This window comes from Bufo gargarizans, chromosome 6 (assembly GCF_014858855.1).
Source record: "Bufo gargarizans isolate SCDJY-AF-19 chromosome 6, ASM1485885v1, whole genome shotgun sequence".
Lineage (NCBI taxonomy): Eukaryota > Metazoa > Chordata > Amphibia > Anura > Bufonidae > Bufo > Bufo gargarizans.
Window position 1 is genome coordinate 384,577,714 of NC_058085.1, and position 14,833 is coordinate 384,592,546.

The following is a 14,833-nucleotide window of genomic DNA, read 5'->3' on the forward strand; positions in this document are numbered from 1 at the left end:
CTACTGTGAAGGGCCTTCCCCCACCCCCGGTGGCGATGGGAGCGTGGCTTTACAGGGTGGGGACATGGCTTCACGTGGACGTGGTACAGTGGACTTGTGCCCCAGATGTATTCAGACCCTAGCAACGCCCCTGAGTAACAGGAAGATCAAGCTGTTTGGAGATCGTCTTATTAGCCTTTACCATGTTTGCCTATACTTTTCTTTTTAATCTTCTGAGACAACTCTCTCCTTAGCTTTCTTTGGTCCATGTTCCTTCACATCATCAATAAATACAAGAGAACCAGTTCCATTGGCAGCCATACATGCCCACGCCATGACACTACCACCACCATGCTTCACTGATGAGGTGGTATGCTTAGGATCATGAGCAGTTCCTTTCCTTCTCCATACTCTTCTCTTCCCATCACTCTGGTACAAGTTGATCTTGGTCTCATCTGTCCATAGGATGTTGTTCCAGAACTGTGAAGGCTTTTTTAGATGTCGTTTGGCAAACTCTAATCTGGCCTTCCTGTTTTTGAGGCTCACCAATGGTTTACATCTTGTGTTGAACCCTCTGTATTTACTCTGGTGAAGTCTTCTCATGATTGTTGACTTTGGCACACATACACCTACCTCCTGGAGAGTGTTCTTGATCTGGCCAACTGTTGTGAAGGGTGGAAAGAATTCTTCGGTCATCCACCACAGTTGTTTTCTGTGGTCTTCCGGGTCTTTTGGTGTTGCTGAGCTCACCGGTGCGTTTCTTCTTTTTAAGAATGTTCCAAACAGTTGTTTTGGCCGCGCCTAATGTTTTTGCTATCTCTTCGAAGGGTTTGTTTTGTTTTTTCAGCCTAATGATGGCTTCACTGACAGTGACAGCTCTTTGGATCTCATCTTGAGAGTTGAGAGCAACAGATTCCAATTGAAAATAGCAGACTGGAAATGACCTCTGGACCTTTTATCTGCTCATTGTAATTGGGATAATGAGGGAATAACACACACCTGGCCATGGAACAGCTGGTATAAGTTATACATCTTTCTGTATACAGTGATATGGACCATGCTGGTATAACCTGGGCATCTCCTGTATATAATTATATATGTACAACTGGTATAAGTTATACATTATCATGTATATCGTGATATGGACTAGAAGATCCTGTACTGTCTGTATAGTGCATATTACATGGTTACCCTTTTAGTAAATGTCCCGCTGTATCAGTCTTAAGACAAGGTTTGGGTATTAGCTACCAAGAGACCTCCAGCTGTAGACAGTGCTGTTTCATTCTTTTGATCCTCATCAGTTTCAAGCAGGAAACGGGTTGGCTCTGAGACTACGGCTGAACTTAGCCAACCAGAAGGCTGCGGTGATGAGGTCTACATACCAAAACCGTTCTTGTATAAACCAGTGTCTCTAATTACCGTATCTTAAAGGGATTGACCAGGCAGTTACCTTACTGATCCACCGCCAATCTTGGTCTGCCACTTTCCAGTCACCTGCTGGTCTCTACTTCTTGGTCATTCTAGAGTCCACAGTGATTGGCTATGCTATCGCTTCCTGTGTGTCATGAAGATCCAGGAAATAGAGATGAGGAAGTGATGCAAAAAGAGCAATAAGGTCAGTAACATGACTTCTTTTATTGTTTTTCACCATTCCAAAGCCCATTTTTGGACCCTTTTGAGGGACTGTCCTGCAAAATGTTGGACTCTTTGCAAGTATGACATTTAAGCACCTATAGAAATGTATATAGTGTACCTCCAGATTGCTTACATGGTATTTCCTAAAAGATGCCATATGGACAAAAGTATGCAGAAGCATTTCCTCTAGGGAAGACTATCTGTATATAGTATTGTACATAGGCCCAGAGTCCAGTCTAGAGCTGTAAGCTTTTGACATGTGTGCATAAATACTCATGCACACGACTATTGTTTTTGTCCCCAAACGATCAGCATTTTTTGCGGGACGGATGCTGACCTATTCACTTCAATGGGGCCACAGAGTGCTTTCCTCATTCGCATGTCCATTCAGGGGCACCTGCAAAAAAAATAGAACATATCCTATTGTTGTCCGTATTACGGACAAGTTTAGGACAGTTCTACACAAGGAAGGTCACTTTGTTCCAATGCGCACAGCCAGTGTCTGTGTTTTGCGCACCGCAAAAAAAACAAAAAAACAGCAGCTGTAAGCAGGAGCCCTAAGGCTTGAGGTTGGTGGGACTTTATGCTGCTGTATCTAGGATGCATTACAAGGTTATAAGACTGTAGCAGCGTTTAAAGTCAGTGCAAAAAAGGACTTTGGACAATGGGAGGATTCTTAAAGGACTGATGATCTATCCTCACTGATGGCACGGTACCATACACTAGTTAGCCACCTGAAGTGCTGAAGCTCTCATCACTTAAAGGGAACCTGTCATGTGGATATTTGATTATAATCTAATTATATACAATTATTAACTACTAAAAAGTACCTTAGATGTATTCACTTACTGGTGTGACAGATGGTTACATCATAATATACACACAAAGATGCCACATGCTAATGAGCTGATTTGAGTCCAGCGTGATGTCAGTGAGTCCAGCGTTTATTTAATTCAGAGCTATAACCACTCCCCTGCTGCTGATTCATATGGAAAATAACTGTCAATCAGCAGCAGGTGGGCGGGGAGAGTCAGGAGCTCATGAATATTCAGGACATATCATTATGAGTTAGAGCTTTTCAATACAAGATGTTGGCAGATTGACTTAGTCAATTAAAGAAAGTGAGCCAGCATTTTGCTAAGAGAATCAGTCACTTATGTATGTTGCCCTTAGGACACCATAAAACTGGTGACAGGTTCCCTTTTTTGGGGAGTAGGTAAGTGCCCCCATGGCTATACTCCCAGAAGACCACGATAATGACGTGAAATCCTCTGCTCGATTGAATTTTGGTCCCACAGACATATGGTAAATGTTTCATGTTATCTCCCTGTCTGTAAACATGCTGACACAAAGTTATGTGTACCTAAAACTACTTCCAACTACATTTGTCAACATTATGTTGTAACTATACAGCAAGCAAATATTTTATTAATGTTTGTAATATCATAACCTACCTTTATGTTTAAGTGTACACTAAGAAAAACTCTCAATAAAAAATATTTTTGAAAGAACCGCAGGGGCCGGCTTTTATATTGCGTACACCTGACACCAGCCTCTGAGCAGCGTTATGTCTGTGTGTATGTGAAGCAAACTTGGAAGCATTCTTGGGAGGGGGGAGAAGAAAACAGCAGATCTCCTCCACAGACTTCATCAACAATCTGGGGCTCCTCGATTGGTTACAGGTAGCAGCAGATCCTCCTGGCTGTAGTTGACATTTTGAGAGATTGTCTTTTTAGGTTGTCTGATGCTAGCAGTCAGGAAAACATCTGTAAGGGCAACAGATATTTTGCCCAACTCCCCCATACCTGCGCTTTAGCTTAGAGTGTTTTGGATGGAAAGAAAGGAATGAGCTTCCCACCGCTGCTAAATTCCTTCACCAGTGGTTTATCTCCTGTAGGAACAAGCCAGTCCTGCTGCCAACAGTTGGCTGGTCTTTCTTTAGAAGTTTATGGATACCTTCAGCAGTAGGGAGCAGACTTTTGTATTTCAAATTAAAAGGTTACCTAAGAATTCATTTTTTTTGACAGACCCCTTCAGAGTGGCTGGCCCCATGGTGGGGTCCATATTTATCTGGTCGCTGCTGCTAAATTCATGTTCTATCATTCCACAGCTGCCTCTGCAGGGCCCATCTCTTTGGGAATCAACATCCTGTTGCCGGGCTTCACATGAAAGCTGCAAGCAGTCACCTGTTACCTGTGCATCATGTGACCCAGTGACATACCTCATGGGTGACAGGTCATCACTGCAGCCAAGGACTGGCTCCAGCAGTCATGAGCCGCCCATCAACACAATGTTGATTCCCAGAGACATGCGAGGTGGCCATGCAGCAACGTAGCCAGAATCCAGCAGCAGGGACCAAGTATGAACCTCACTGCAGGTCCATCCACTCTGCAGAGGTCTGCTGAAAGAGTTTGGCCTTGGTTAACCCCTTCAAGGGGTGTCCAATCACCAACATAAATGGAGATTGGGCAGTTTCAGGGTCAGTGGGATGGCCCTTCAGCCATACTTGTCAACTTTCCCACCGCTGCTGGGACAATCCCAGGAAAAGGGCAGTGTTTACTCAGTGTGCTTTAGGGGTCTGAGGGGGTGGGGTGTTTACATGTTTATAAGTATGCCTAACTAATGTATGGGTCAAATATTGGGAACCATGCATGCACAGCCTTCCCTGGAGCCAAGCATCTCCATTTTAGGGTCTGGGCTGTCCGAGCCCCCCCCAACATACCATAAATTTGTATAGTAAGAAAACTTCTCTACATGACCACCTTAAAAGGGGACCAGTGGGAAGCAAAGCATGTGAACGTAAAGGGGCGTGAACAGGGTAAAGCCGAATGCACACGGCCATGTTCTGCGGTATGCCGGGCTGGATTCCTGTTCAGAGCAGGAACGCACGGCGTCATTGGTTGCTATGACGCTGTGCGCTTCATGCCGCCGCTGCTGTACAGTAATACACTCGTATAGATCATACCAGTGTATTACTGTAGTGCAGCGGCGGCATGAAGCGCACAGCGTCATAGCAACCAATGACGCCGTGCGCTCCTGCTCTGAACAGGAATCCAGCCCGGCATACCACGGACCGCTCTCGGAACACGGCCGTGTGCATTCGGCCTAAGACTTCCAGCTCCTTGCAATCACGTGATCGCTGACCTATATGGGAGGATGCAAGGATTTGGCGTCACCAAGGGGGGGCATGGTTAGTCATAGAGCACCTTGCGGTCGCATGTTGAGGCCTAAGTAATAGACATAGCATACTAGAGCATGCGCAGTACGATAAAAGGACAGAGATATATTCACACCTCACACACTCCAAGGACTCAGGTCTGAAGTTGTAAGAGAAAACGTTCGCTTTTTATAGTAAAAGGTTTCAACCATGAATTCACATCATGCCCAGTACAGATGTACATGCCTCATCACAAATGTCATCATAGCCCTTATACCCAAGAGTCCACAGGTGGCCATGTACTAACAGCTCTACCAGCCAACAGCATGCAAAAAGGGCACACCCGAGGTAAAGGCAATACAAGCGGTATAAACATAGGCAGACAGCATAGAGATGGAGTCAAAACTCAGCACCAACCTTATACATAAGGGAAAAAGGCAAAAAAATAAAAAATTGTGCTCTGGTTTTATAGTGAAAAGTCAGAGACGAGGTTAAAGACTGGTTAAAGATTACATGCCAGGGCCTCGACTGTGCGTATTATGGGCCTTATCCAGCATTCTCAACTTATGGCCTATCCGTCACTTGGACAAGTGGAACTGCAGTACCAGGAGCTGCCACACTCTTATGCAGGGCGCTGTGCCTGGATAAGCAATGAATTTCTGGGGAGTCCCTGAGGTTGGAACCCCATTGGTCATACATTGCTGGCCTATCCCAAGGCCATCAATTGAAAATCCCAAATAACCCCCTTAAAAGAAAAGGCGATTGTTTTCTGAGGGCCTTCGTCCTCCTCAGAAAGTGGGCGAGTGCAAAGAGAAAGAGAAGAGTCAAAATATTGCAGAGGAGCAAGGGCAGGAAAGGCAACCCTGAGAAAACATTCCCTATAAATGTAAGCCCCGAGTTGTCGGCCCCTTTTACAGTTCTATCTGCTCCCTGGAAACCTATTTGACAACCAGCACACTCACCAGTATGATAATGGGTCCGGGACCATTGAAGTAATGTGCGGGTGAGAACTATAACTGTGTCCTTCAGAGGTCTAGATGAGACTAGTTTAGGGAGACAGTTATGCAGAACTTTCTTTGACACGAGGGCTTACATCTACTGGGAATTGCTCTTAAAGGGAGTCCGTCACCCATTTTTAGCATTTTAGACCGCTCGTATCACATTGTAGCAGAGTTGCCCAACATAAAAATAGTACCCGTAGTGTGTCTGTCCCACGTCCAGAAGCTGGGGAAAAAAAACAAAACACTTTGCATATCTTTATAAAGTGCTCAGGGGCAGCATTATGGCCGCAAGTGCCCAGACCCTTACCGATGTGCCCACATAACCGCTCCCCTTGCAGTCCTTTGGCAAGCCCTCCTCTGGCTTGGACATCTCGAGCGAGCGCCGGTCACCCAGCACTGGCGTGAGATCTCCAAGCCAGAAGAGGAGGAGGGCAGGCCGGAGGAAACTGCAAGGGGAGCGGTTATGTGGGCACATGGGAAAGGGTCTGGGCACTTGTAGCCATAACGCCGCCCCTGGGCACTTTGGATAGTGTTTATTAATCTTCTTGACGTGGGACAGACACTGTTTTTATGTTGGGCAACTGTGCTATAACACGATATGAGCGGTCTAAAAACACTTAAAGTAGGTGACAGACTCCCTTTAAGGTTTTGGCTCCATTGTGACACGGGGTCACTGCTAGGTAGGGATAGATCTGCAAAATAACGGCGAGTCCAGCTGGAGCAGAGAAAGCCTGCTGGAAACCACGCAGCGACTCCACAGCAAAATCTGCATGTTACATGTTGGTGGCGCTTCAGATTCAATGTGAATGGGAGAACTGCACAATGAAAATCAGCAACATGACTGATGTGAAGATCAGGAGTGAGACGAATTTCTAGGTCGACTTTTTCCAAAGGCCAACTACACTCCACCCGTACCACAAATCTGCTGCGTCTGAACTCAGGCCAGAAGTCTTAACGGGGTATTCCCATCTTAGACAATGGGGGCATATCGCTAGGAAAGATGGACAAGACTAGAAATTGACAAGTAATAGATTTTCTGTGCCGATTTGCTAACCTGTACTATATTTGCTAGTACCGTATTGGGCTGCAGATTTACCACCGGAAGAGATGCTGGTGGTTTTACGGTGTCTGGAGCACAACTTCAATGGGGAGAAGTCAGACAAAGACATTTGGAATTGCCGAGACTGTCAAAAGCCACTGGCCTCCATTTTTTCCCAACCGGCAGGTGACCCCGTGTAGTCATGGTGCTCTCGCCTTAATTTTTAAATCCCTAAACTGAAATGAGAAGATCTGGATGAGCAGTGTAGAGAGAAAGAAACGAGGAGTTTAACCATTGTATTACGTGAACCATGCCGGATCAGAAATTGTAAAAAGAAACAGAATATAATGTACAAAAAACATAACGTGGTAAATGCAGACTGTACATACAGTTCTCTACACGACATTTACAGAAAGGCTTCGCTTATTGTTTTTCAAGCCTCCGCAGCCCACCAATTCCCCCCCACCCCTCTGCCGATACTTCGGGGGTCCACCTTACTCACAAGCTTAGGTTTTTGTGTCCTGCCCCGGATCTAAAGGCCCCTATTACCAAGTGCTATGTGTTATCACCACCTTTTCTCTGGCTTACAGAAAGAAAAAATTAGGCAATGTGAACCTCCCAGCGAGGGAGGAAGAAAAATAGAAATCCTCTGAAATCCGCAACTGAAATAGGAGAAGGCAATGAAATATCAGGTACTGAAATCAGGACGACATAAAAACAAATCTTGGGGAGCGCGCTGCTCCGAGGGTGAGGGCCCATGCAAACAAACAACAGAACATTATAGACATTTGCTGAGATGCTGTTCGCTCGTGAAGTTTAGTATGCATAGGAAGAGTCCAGACAACCTGCGGGTAAAGCTGCCGCCATCTTGCATGATTCCCTAAGTTGCAATCTGTCTCCGTAGCTTATTCTGCAGAGGAAAAAAACAAACAGTCTTCATAGGCTTCTTCCGAGAATAACAATATCCTTAGGGAATCCCTCCATTTTGGCAATCTCAAAGCAGCCGAGCTTGCTGTAGAAATCCATGATTCGTTTATCGTCGGGTTTCACCTCGCAGAAAGCACCGCGTGAACCTAAAACGCATGGAGAGAAATAGTTTTCCTTGAATTAGTTCCCATTTTCTAGCACTACTGGACAGCGCTGATATTCGACGTTGAGACATTAAAGGGGTTATACTACGATCAAAATGTATTCCCTACACACAGGATAGTGGAGAAGAATCTGATCGGTGAGGGCCCCACCATTGGGGTCCCAATTACGCCCAATGTATGCAGAAGCAGGTGGTGCAGGTGTCCATTCATCTCTACAGAGCTTGGCTATCTGCCGCCGCCCCATAGAGAAAGAACGGGCTGGCAGCGGGCACACTGCTCCATACATTCAGCAGATTTGGCACAAGTAGGGTCCCAGTGGTAAGACCACCAGGAACAGATGCTTACCCCTAATCCTGGTCTTAGTACAAACACTTTAACGGGAACTTGTCACCCCTGATATGAAGCCCTCTCTGCCATTTTTCAGATATACAGCCTAGATCCCGCTCCCAGAGGAGGGTTAGTTACAAATGTCAAAAGACTACTCCTATGTGAGGACTAGGGTTGATAGATTTTACCTGCACTGATACACTGTAGCAAAATATCAGGGCAGAAGTGAAATTTGTGCTGCTAATGATGCCTTTAGCACAGATCGTCTAGACTGGATACAATTGTAACAGACATTCACCTGTGAGAAGCATACAGGCTGTGCAGTATCCTCTGAATATAAACAAGAATGGCAGCAAGCAGAGATCTTGAATGTGATATATATATATATATATTTTTTTTTTATATATACACACACACACACACACACACACACACACACACACACAGAGCAAACATAATACGGCAGCACACTGTTATACAGGCAAACGATAGAACTAGGGATAATTCTGGATTACAGTAGTACTATACCCTATACATAAAAAAAACGGAAGCTCTTCGTGCACATTTTTTTATCACATGTGTATATAAGAAAATTGCATGTATTTTCTTTACGTGATCAAACTGTCCGCCCAGACTCGTTAGGGCCCCCCCCCCCCAGACTCGTTGGGGCACCCCCCCCCCCCCCCGACCTTTTATGGGCGCCCCCCCCCCCCCGACTTTTCATGGGCCCCCCCAGCCGTTCTTTAGATCCTCTCAAATTGTCAGTGGAATTTCACACTCTGAACGGCAGCATCCACTTGTACACAGGCGGTGGATTGATTTCTGCTGTTGTGCAGGGCAGCCACTAAGAATCAGTGCACTAGAAACAGCTTCTTCTCACCAACACCGGACATGTGAGGTGAACAGCAGGGGGCACCATAACAAGTAGGTAAGCAATATCAACATACAGGAGTATTGCTATAAAATAATTTTAAAACTTCTCCTGTTTTGGGAGATCTGTCAGAGTAAGGTCATAATTAATTGTGGGAAAAGCCATGCAAGTTTTATGCACATCATTCTACCAGGACAGGACAATTGCACTGCTTTCCCTCACCCGCCGACTTACCATTGGCTTTAAGAGAAGACAGGAGGCACCCCATCATTCCTTTGGCCACACTCGGATCCGTAACTTTCTTATGAATATCCATTTTTATTAAAGAGGGAAAACTAGCTAGGAATGTATCGGGTAATATTTCTTGTTCCTCATGAAAACTGAGCATTATTTTCTAAAAGGAAAGACAGAAAAATAAAATAAAAAGTAAGTGGCCATATTGTTACTGCAATAGTTGTCACCTGTCCAAGAAAGAAAAAAAAAAAAAAGAAAAAAAACAGGCAAAGAAGATTTGTCTGCAACAATATAGAATACAACTGTTCTCCCGGTGGACGGTCTGGTTATGGTTAAGTAGTGGATGGATTAATCTAGCACAGAATGATTTCTAGGGATGTTTTTCCTGACCGCTCCCCTGAGGAAGCAGTTTGGCAGCAGTCACGCTGTGCTATTGTCTATCTCTGGTTTCGTTAGGCTATGGTCAAGATTAGCTGTCGGCAAATCCATGGCAGAAATCAGTGTCCGTGTAATGGTCCCACTGAAATTCAATAAAGCTAATCTGATGCTTCTCTGTGTGTTATATCGGTCCAGTGATGATTTGGCTAAATCATACACTATACGAGTGTATTACTGTAGTCCACTATACGAGTGTATTACTGTAGTCCACTATACGAGTGTATTACTGTAGTCCACTATACAAGTGTATTACTGTAGTCCACTATACAAGTGTATTACTGTAGTCCACTATACAAGTGTATTACTGTAGTCCACTATACAAGTGTATTACTGTAGTCCACTATACAAGTGTATTACTGTAGTCCACTATACAAGTGTATTACTGTAGTCCACTATACAAGTGTATTACTGTAGTCCACTATACAAGTGTATTACTGTAGTCCACTATACGAGTGTATTACTGTAGTCCAGTGGCGGCATGAAGCGCACGGCATCATAGCAACCAATGACGCTGTGCGCTCCTGCTCTCAACAGGATGCCAGGCCATGTTACCACGGACCGCTCTCGGCCGTGGAACACAGCCGTGTGCATTCGGCCTTACTCAGAGAGGTGGAATTTGGAGTTAGATGCAGGGATACTTAGGGGAAGAGACCCGGTATCTGTCTCTCTCTGAATTTGCACGCCTAAACTTCTCTCAAATTTCCCCTCTCAATATGGCCCCATGCACACGGCCGTTGTTCACAGCCGTGTGCGGGCCGTGGAACCGCGGCCTGGATCCCTCCTGAGAGCAGGAGCGCACGGCGTCACTGGTTGCTATGACGCCGTGCGCCCCCTGCTGCCGGCACAGTACAGTAATACACTGGTATAGATCGTACCAGTGTATTACTGTACTGTGCCGGCAGCAGGGAGCGCACGGCGTCATAGCAACCAGTGACGCTGTGCGCTCCTGCTCTCAGGAGGGATCCAGGCCGCGGTTCCACGGCCCGCACACGGCTGTGAACAACGGCCGTGTGCATGGGGCCTATACCTGGATACTTTTTTGTACTTTGCACCATTCTGTCTGTGCATGGTCACTTTACGCATGCATGTTTTTATTAACTGATGATTATGTAACGGGCCTATCCTAATATGAGTATTTATTAAAAGGTTAAGTTTTAAGGTTACCCCTTTGCTAGTTTTTGAATATATAGAATTTATTGGGTACCATACTATGACTAGTGATCGACTGGTAATAATCTGGTTGTGTGAGAAACAATAAAAAAATTGCCCCTAAAGATGTACATATCCTTTAAGCAGCTGCAGATTTTTAAATCCACGGCACAGTCAATACTCTTGTGAAGAGCGTTTAAATGGGGTATGAAATGCCCCATTCACTTGCAGCAGAGGAATTGGGTGGGATTGTCATAGAAAAAGGTTTTGCAACTAACAAATGCTGAGCTTTGAATGTGCATGATAACTCTTATAGCATGTGGGGAAGATACACAGCCGTCAGCATCCATGCTGCTTATCCTGCGGAACGCAGTAGCATCGGACATGGAAACGGTCAGGTTGTTTGATAGTGTTTCACCTAACAGCAGCATCGTAGACGAGGGCCTGCACCCCAGAGATTCACTGCAAAAATTCTAATGTTGAGGGTGGGGACAGACATCCCAGTTGGTATTTACATTTGATTTGTTTTGCGTTACTGGCGGGGTCCCGCTGGTGAGACCCCTACTGGTCAGCAACTTATCCTCTATTAGGGCTCATTTACACGGCCGTATGAACGGATCCGCACCCGTTCCGCAATTTTGCGGAAGGTCTGCGGATCCATTAATTTCTATGGAGGGCCCTCAAAAGATGCGGACAGCACACAGTGTGCTGTCCGCATCTGTTATTCCGTACCGCAGCTCCGCAGAAAAGATAAAACATGTCCTATTCTTGTCCACAATCGCGGACAAGAATAGGCATTTTCTATTATGGTTGCGGCCATGTGCGGTCCGCAAATTGCGGAACGCACATGGTTGGTATCAGTGTTTTGCGGATCCGCAAAGCACTATGGTCGTCTGAATGGGCCCTTATGTGGATAATCGGATAAGTTGTTGCAATGGGACAATCCTTTTAAAGAGGACCTTTCATGGGATATTTTTTTTCACTGAATACCTAATGTAGTAGTCCACCTTCCCCTTATGCTACAACCTTTTTTTCTGATAGACCCCTCCCTTGCACTGCTATGACCCTCTAATCTTTCGGCGCCCAATATATTAATTCCTAGCATCGGTACAGGGAAGAGGAGACCTGTGCTCTCCTCAGTGGGCGTCTCCTGTCCAATTGCAGCAGACCGCTCCACAGCCAGGGAGAAGACATGCTGCTGTTGTGAGATTTGGCATATCTCACAAGAACAGGCTATGTAAGAGAGTACAGCGAGTACCATACTCGCTGTACCCCCCCCCCCCATTATTCCGGACTTGCAAAGGGAAGATGACTTATCAGCGCCCGCTCCCCACCTCCTGCAGGCCCGTGATGCTCGGCTAGGCTCCATCAATGTGAACATCTGGTTAGGCTCCGGAGTCAGGCTCCCCTTGCATCAGGTGATTATTTGTCATGATGCAAGGGGAGCCGGTCCCTGCCAATGATTGGCTGCAGTGATGTCGAACCAGATGCTGACATTGATGAAGCCCAGAGGAGCATCACAGGCCTGCAGGAGGAGGAGCAGGCGCCAGGAAGCAGGTAGGTCATCTTCCCTTTGCTGGTCTGCCCCCTCCAACTTTGCACAACCTCTAAGTATCCTTACTAAGCAAAAACATCCAATATACTGGTTAAATAAATGAGTGTATATGGCTCTTCTGCTGAGCTCCATGATCACAAGGATATAAGCAGCAGCTCGTATAGGACTCGTACCTCTGCTTCAGACAGCTCTTTGTCCTCTTTCGGTTTGGTATATTTCTCCTGCATGAAAGGTATCCAGGAATGTTTGCATTTTGTTAGAAAAGGGGACACGTCTGCTGTACCCACAGCATAACCGCATATCCCGTCCTCGTCTTCCAATACAAAGCAGTAGTCAAGACTGTGAGACAGGAGTCCTCCGACAAGCCTAGAAGACATAAAATACGCAGTCAGAAACTGGGCTCCATGTAAACATCGGGGGCATTTTCAGATATTTTTTTCGAGTGCACTTAAAAACTTCTGATATATCAGAACCTCTGATTGGCACCTCCGGATGACCCACCAATCACAAGACCGAAAAAACAAACAAAACAAGCCTTCAGCACCTGGATCTCAGCCAAACAAACCTTCTGATGCGTCTCGGATAGATTACGAGCAGTACAGCGGTCTCCTTTATCTATATAGCATACGCCACGTTCCAGATTATTATTCAAACAGGATTTAAGTGCCATAAAGATGTCATTTTTGTTTTTTCAATTAAGGACTCTTTCACACTTGCGTTCTTTTCCATATGTTCCCCGACGACGGAACTCTATGCCGGAAGAATCCTGATCAGTTTTATCCTAATGCATTCTGAATGGAGAGAAATCCGTTCAGGATGCATCAGTTCCGGAACGGAACGTTTTTTGGCCGGACAAAATACCTCAGCATGCTGCGCTTTTTGCTCCGGCCAAAAATCCTGAAGACTTGCCGCAAGTCCGGATCCGGAATGAATGCCCATTGAAAGGCATTGATCCGGATCCGGCCTTAAGCTAAACGTCGTTTCGGCGCATTGCCGGATGCGACGTTTAGCTTTTTCTCAATGGTTACCATGGCTGCCGGGACGCTAAAGTCCTGGCAGCCATGGTAAAGTGTAGTGGGGAGCGGGGAGCAGTATACTTACCATCCGTGTGGCTCCCGGGCGCTCCAGAGGGACGTCAGGGCGCCCCAAGCGCATGGATCATGTGATCACATGGCACGTCATCCATACGCATGGGGCGCTCTGACGTCACTCTGGAGCGCCCCGGGAGCCGCGCGGACTGTAAGTATACCGCTCCCCCGCTCCCTGCTCCTACTATGGCAACCAGGACTTTAATAGCGTCCTGGGTGCCATAGTAACACTGAAAGCATTTTGAAGACGGATCCGTCTTCAAATGCTTTCAGTACACTTGCGTTTTTCCGGACCCGGCGTGTAATTCCGGCAAGTGGAGTACACGCCGGATTCGGACAACGCAAGTGTGAAAGAGGCCTAAACTCATGGATGGCAGTGTGTTTCAGTGCTCTTTGGATCGCTGAAATCTCAAACCCCTGTGATACTTAGTGTGACGATTTGCGATCTCAGCAACACTATGAAATTGCGAATGCGTCTGGTTTTAAATTACCAGAGCCTTCGCCTACATACAAAGAGTTAAAAAAAAATGTTTTTTCAACCCAAAATAATTGACCTTGCTAGTGCAGCTCACAGATCAGAGGTACAATTAGCACCTCCTTGCCAAAGACTCTTCCTGCCCCCATGCCAGGTTAAGTACCCATCAATCTGGTATTCTCCTGACAGATCCTCATAAAAACTCCCTTTCTGTAGTCGGAGCTAGGCTGCAAATAACAGTTTTTTTCCCTATAGGATTAGCTAGCCGGGGTCTCTTCGCCCCGATTCAATACGAAGAGTGGTGGCAGCAAATTAATATGATTTCCAGCATGAAATTGATAATTGTATTTTTCCGATTGTATGTATGGGCACACCAACCAATCCTAAACATCTACTGTGCTCACAGTGGATTCGCCTCCAGAAGTCTCTATTGGACGAGACCTGTATGGCAACTGTGGCATAGTACGACGGGATTGGCGGGTGGTTTGTCACACTAACCCTGGGTTCACACCTGAGCGTTCCTCAAACGCGCGTTTTTATGCGCGTTTTTTGTAATAGTAAACGCGCGTTTGACGCGCGTTTGTGTCATTGACTGCAGTGTCCTATGGCCACAAACGCGCGTCAAAACGCCCCAAAGAAGCTCAAGTACTTGTTTGAGCGTCGGGCGTTTTACAGCGCGTTCGTACGCGCTGTAAAACGCTCAGGTGTGAACCCAGGGTTAGTTTGACAAGCGAGCACAACTAAAGCTACTAAGGCTCACGTTTTGGCTTTCCGTTTGCGAGATCCATCATGGG

At 46.1% G+C, this 14,833-nt stretch overlaps 1 protein-coding gene across 1 annotated transcript in view; it reads right to left on the reverse strand.

Annotated features, from left to right (window-relative positions):
- Positions 1-7,094: 7,094 nt before the first annotated feature.
- Positions 7,095-14,833, reverse strand: part of OGA (O-GlcNAcase) — a 56,123-nt gene continuing 48,384 nt past the window's right edge. Inside the window, exons 14-16 of the mRNA XM_044299160.1 lie at positions 12,650-12,842; positions 9,335-9,494; positions 7,095-7,884 (exon numbers count right to left, since the gene is read on the reverse strand). Of these exons, the coding sequence (XP_044155095.1) occupies positions 7,748-7,884; positions 9,335-9,494; positions 12,650-12,842 (490 nt within the window). The 3' untranslated portion in view covers positions 7,095-7,747. The remainder of the gene's footprint in view (positions 7,885-9,334; positions 9,495-12,649; positions 12,843-14,833) is intronic.